Here is a 6,000-nt window from a genome sequence, read left to right as displayed (position 1 = left end):
TGTACTAGAAATTTCTCAGAATATTCAACCACTAAAGCCTGGCACCATGTAATATTGGTAGTTCACTCATTCGTTTCTAGTTTCCTAGTTTTGCATCCACAGATTTTTCTAATCATTTTGCAAAGTAAGGACATGAAAAGGAAATGCTTTGAATGTTACTCTGCTAACACCAAACCCAAAACTTCCTTACTTTTCCTGCGAGGAATAAAGGCATCTTCATTCCCAACCAGCAGAGCCAGGTGGTCATATGAGAAGACTTATAATTTTTGTTGCCAATAGAATGTTGGAAAATGTTAAGATAAACAAGTTGTCTCGATCCAATCACATATGGAATGAGAGACTTAGAGCTTTACTTTTAGCCAAAAGTGGCTTCTCTCCTCTCTGCCTCCTCCAAATGCCATTGAGTTCTGTTATTCTCCTTGAAAACTATTTAACAGGCCATAATGAGAGATCTCTGCTCAGCAGGAAGAGCAAATCCTCACAATGCTGGGCCATTGCATTATCCTGAGATTAAACTACTGAGTTGAGCTTTTTTTTTTTTTTTTGCCAGGAAGTTAGTGTGAGCAGTGGATCATGGTGTGGAACGGTGAGGAGGTCTCTGAGACACGTCTCCCTCTTTGCTGTCTTCACTGACACCTGCTTGCAGATGACACGCCTCCTGCCATTGTGCCCTGTAATTGCATCTGTTGTTTGGAAAAGAAAGTGTCTTATAATGAAGAAAGTACCATGTCCTAGCTGTTTGTAAGTTGAAGATCTAGGAGTTTGAGAAGCCCAGAGGGCCCCATTCCTGAGAGTTCTGAGTGGTTCTCCCAGGAGTGTTCTGGAGTGAATCCCTTATCCTCAACACAGTGCACCCTGGTCAAGCAGAACACTGTTCATTGTGGTTCTTGCATGATTGAAAGCTGCTATTGACTTGGGAGCTGATTCTGCCCTTCTCCTGCCTGTCAACGGGTTTCAAAGCAAGCTGCCGCACCAAAATTGGCTCAGATCACAGACTTCAGTGACTAATGACCCTTCTCCTCCCTTCAGTAGTGAAATCCCAAAATGGTCCTACGGGAGGAGAAGCAAATCCTGACAGCTGCTTAAAGGTCATCTTAAAGCCAAATCCCAAAAGAAGAGCTTTTAGGTTGAGGCGGAAAGGAAGAGACCAGCAACAAAAAGATGAAATTAGTGTATAGAGGGGCAGTGATTTGCAGTTCATCCAGGTGTGCTCTGAAGGTCAAACCTCTGAGTCAGCAAGGAGCAGCAAACACAGGTGCTCCTCGACCTCTTCGAAAGCATAAATGAATTATAAACACATGTCACATGGTCACACCTGCAGGTCTTCCCAGGAAAGCAGTTTCTGAGTGCAAGGATGAGGCCAGGTGATATTGCAAGGAGACTGTAATTGTAGCAGATTTACCAAGAACATTGATGTGGGAGGCTTGTTAATTGAAGAAGAGGAAGCCTTTTCATTTTTTTTTCCATTGTGTAGTATGTGGACAATTGTGGTGCAGCTTTGCTTCTAAAACTGGGCAGTGATTTAAACAATACTAGCAGCTCTCATCTTGGCTATATGGAGTTTCTGGAAAGAACTTATCTGGTGAATGACAAAGCCACCAAGATGTACGCCTTCACCCTGGACAGGTAATGAACTTCTGCATCTGCTTCACTGCTTTCTGTGTCATGAATATTCAATAAATTCCCCGGACCCTTTTGTTTCTGAATTGTTAACTTTTATTTTGCAACTCTGGGCATTTTGCAACATTTTGAAGTTGTTAATGGACTTATATAATTTATACGCTGAAAAAAATGCAATATTCTATGTAGTTGATTCCATTTCTTAAGTATCCAAAGTGCCTAAAGGGAACTTTTTATTAATGTGTTTTTCGTCTGTAGCTTTTCTTCCAGAGAAAAGACATATACAATCTAATGTGTTTTACTTTCCTTGATGATTTCCACTTTTAGGCTAGATTGTACATTGAAAAGTAGATATATTTAGAAAAAAAGATTTTCCAACAATGGGGTAAAATTCTTATGTTGATCTTAAAACTGCTCTTAATCATAAAATGTCATAAATACACATCAAAATGAATCCAGCAGAATTCAATGTCTTACCTCTTCACAGACCCTTCTGCTACCAACCAGGATACCATACATAATGAATGCATTCATCTTTCACTTTTTAAACAGTTACAGTGGAATACACTAGTGCTATGTGCTGAACACACACACACACACACACACACACACACACACACAATGGAAAAGAGAACATTCCTAGTCCCAGATCTCTCTTCTTAAAATTTGGAGTCTAGTGTGAAACACATAAGACATAAATATAAAGCAACAGGCCAGCATTGTGCTGGGGGTGTTCATGGGAATATACCAAGGAAAACTGGATCTAACTTGGGATTTTAGATCAGGATAAGTTTTTTTAAGAAGCGATAGACCACTATAAAATAAAAGTGACAGTAGGATCAGGAAAATCCTATACAGAAAGTAGTGTGAGGGAAAGTTTTCCAGGCAGAAAAAAATTTCATAGTGAAGATAGAAACACACAAGAAAGAGTATCATGTGCTTTGATAGTTCAACCCAAGATGCAAAGAGAAGCACATACAGTGCATTTAAAATATGAATGAGAATCCGAAATGGGTTTTTGTTAGGAAAATTTAAGAGAAGATATTCATTAATATTATATTAACAGGATTGTTTCATGGAATCATATTAGTAATTTTCTAGAAAGTAGTGATGATATGTATAATAGCATCAATATTTTAGTAACTGCAAAGACTTATTAAAAGGATATTTATAACTTTGCTTAAAAATGTGCAAGTATCTAGTGTATTTATTATCCTGCATTAGCAGGATCATTTTTCTTAAAAATATTAGATGTAATTTACTCAGGTCACAAACAAAAAATAAAGACGTGTTAGTTCAGACATAAATTTGGGGCAAATTGTTAATATGAAGGACAATATTAATAAGTCATCTCTACATTATGGAAATAAAAGTGTTCCCCTTCTTATGAATCAGTTGCAGCAACAGCCATTTTTTTTTAGTTACAGGATATCTTCTACCTCATCAGTAATGATTGTTTCCAAGGTAAAGTGTTTATAAACATTCTCCAACTAGATTATATTTTCTTGATAAATGTAAAGATTAATCCTGAAAGAGTTATTAATCCTCACCCCTCAGTTTACCAGGTAGACAACTGAAGAAAAGTGCCTCTCATAACGCCAGTTAGCTAGTGATGCAAGAACTGGAATCTGATACCTTGCACTTTGTTAATATAATGTTTCCTTCTTTTACTCCTCCAACACCCACTCGTTCTGCAAGCGTCCTCTGAGTCTATCAGGATTTCCTTCTGAGGTCGCATGTGCCTTGAGTCACTCACTTTTTTTGTCTTCAACCTCTTATGTATTTTGTTGTCTCTCATACCATTCTCTTCCTCAATACAGCTTCTTCCTCCTCTTATTTTCTGCTGTTTATCATCAGTTTCCTGTTGAAATGATTCCCTGCAATTAAGAAGTGTAGCTTGAAGGGTGAACATTGTATCGCAGTGGAGTAAGCTGCTACTTTCAAATGTCCCCTTTTCTTATCAGCATGCTAGTTCAAATCCTTACTACCTGGCTTCTGACTCAATTTTCTGCTAATGCATCCTGAGAGGCAATGGAAGGTGGCTCAAATTCTTTGGTCCCTCTACCCACACGGGAAACTGGGATGGAGTTCCAGACTCCCAGTTCCAGCTCCTAGGTACGTAGTGATTCAGTCAGTAGTGGGAGAATTCTGTCTTTCTATCTCCGCTAATCCCAAACGTGTTCTTTGTCTTTCCCCCTTACATTCTCTCACTGTCCCTCTGCCTTTGAAGTAGACAAAGAAGAAGCAGAAAATGCTGAAATGAAAGAACTTAATTTGAAGGAAGTCTTATTATCTAAATCCATAGAGGAGCGTTTCATTCAGATAATGCTGTATAGAAACTATCCTGATATCTAGAGGCTTAAAGAGCCATTACACGTGCGGCAGGTTTTGGGCAGGACTCTGTGTGAGTCAGTTGCATTTTAGAGGGCTGCATGGTACAGGTGTCTGGGTGAAGTGAGGCGGTCAACAGTGACTTTCCACACATGACCTGGGTCTTTGTGCTGGCTGTGGCTAGGGTCTTCATTCTGCTTCTCAGGGTTCATGGCTTCTCTCAGGTTTGTTTTGGAAGATGTTTTCATTTATTTTTGTTTTGTTATAAAGCAGGGGTGTGGAGCAGAGATCTCCTTTCTGCTGGTTATCTCCCTAAATGCCCACAATGGCTGAATCTAGGCCAAGCTGAATCCAGCAGGTAGGAAATCAGTTGGGATCTTCCACATGGGCATTAGGAACCCAACCACTTGTACACAGCACCCGATGTCTTCCAGGATACACACTTGGAGGAACGGACTTGAACCAAGCACTGCAACATGGATGGATACACATTTGCCAGATAGTGTCTTCAATGCTGTGCCGGATACCTCTCCCAGCTCAGAATACAGGAGGCAGTTCAGGAGAGCAAGAGAGCAACAGCGGAAGTAGTCAGGTCTCAGCCACCTAAGCTCATGGGGGTAGATGAGATAAAGCAAGACCAAGACCCAGATTGCAGGAGTGTGGTAAAACATTGTGTTGATTGATTATAAGTGTATATAAGATGACAAGAATTGCTGGAGATCATCTTCAAATATTTTACAGGAATAAAATTAAATTCCCTAAGAACCATGAACACCAGCTTTACCCTCCCTGCACCTGATTCCTCTTCCAGTGATAAGATTCTTATGCTTCAGGTTCATGCCAGTAAAAAGAAAATTGTACAAAATTGACCTACACAAGTATGTCTCTTTGTGTGGTGTGAGAGGGACTGAACACTCCCCCTCCAAGTAATTTATTAAAGAAATCTCAAGGGAAAAAAGGCAGGAAAAATGGCAAGGATGAACAGATGGAATTTTTCAATAATCATTTACCTGGTAAAAAAAATTTTCATTCCAGTATTTGAAAGTTGCCTTCAAGGTATGCAGAAAATTAAAGAATTACTTCTTCAACAAAGTTTACTTGAGCTCAGCAAGAAGTGAGAATCTGATATTTGAGCCAGCACTTGCTCTGTTAGTTTCTCCTCTTCTTCAGGCGAGTGTAATGAAAACGCTAGTGAGTGGGTACAATGAAAAGACAAGGATTCTTCTCCAGTTTCTAGTTAAGGGTTGCTATTCATCCTACAGTGCAAGGCTGAAGAAAACATTTATTGTTCCAGATCCATGTTGCAGAAACTCTATTCACTGGGGTAACCAAGGCAACTACACTCCAGTCAACCCCTATTCTGAGGGCAAAATATGTAGCCCAGAAACAGCAAGGTACTGAATGCACCTGCCCTGGCTCACTCAGAGTGGAAGTTCTATTGTAGGCTACACAAGGTCCTATCATCTCCATTTATTATTTCTCTTAGAAAGCAAGAGGGTCGACCTAGGAGAAGTAGGTTATTAGTGGTAAAAAAAAAAAGATTACTCATGGGAGAGGTAAGCCAGAAGATTAGACTTATTGAACTGATGATATACAAGCTAAAGCTATGTTCAGTACTGATCATGAGGGAGTTCATGCTTCAGGGCACTGCTGCAAACAAAAATTATCTTTTCTGATGGGCAAATATGAGTATACTGGGTACTTCATGATAGCTGGCTATACACTGAACAGAGACAGTCAGGGAAGGGCAGGAGTAAGAATCCTCCTGGAGTTAGACTAACCACAAACCCCCCAAATTTGGCCTCCAATGCTACGCCTATGAAGAAGCTGCTATGGGTCGAATGTTGGTGTCCCCTTCAATCACCAGTTCATTTATTGAAATGCAAATGGGCAGTATGGCTATACTTAGAGATAGGGTCTCAAAGTATTTGTTTATGGAAATATCATGATTTGTATTCATGTATCACAGACATGCAACTGTTTAAAACTCTGATTTCTTAATGGCTTCGGGGACAGGCTTGAGCTAAGGATCGCCTCTGACAGATGCAG

The 6,000-nt window shown here is 39.9% G+C and overlaps 1 protein-coding gene across 2 annotated transcripts in view; it reads left to right on the top strand.

Annotated features, from left to right (window-relative positions):
- Nucleotides 1-1,555: 1,555 nt before the first annotated feature.
- Nucleotides 1,556-6,000, top strand: part of SLC30A8 (solute carrier family 30 member 8) — a 43,342-nt gene continuing 38,897 nt past the window's right edge. For both annotated transcript variants that reach the window (XM_040979464.1, XM_040979465.1), the window contains exon 1: nucleotides 1,556-1,626. In XM_040979464.1, the coding sequence (XP_040835398.1) occupies nucleotides 1,556-1,626 (71 nt within the window). The remainder of the gene's footprint in view (nucleotides 1,627-6,000) is intronic.

Source organism: Ochotona curzoniae, unplaced genomic scaffold, assembly GCF_017591425.1.
Source record: "Ochotona curzoniae isolate NIBS_2020 unplaced genomic scaffold, NIBS_Ocur_1.0 contig_3190, whole genome shotgun sequence".
Taxonomy (NCBI): domain Eukaryota; kingdom Metazoa; phylum Chordata; class Mammalia; order Lagomorpha; family Ochotonidae; genus Ochotona; species Ochotona curzoniae.
The sequence above is the reverse complement of the archived record's forward strand: the minus strand, read 5'-3'. Positions and strand labels throughout refer to the sequence as shown.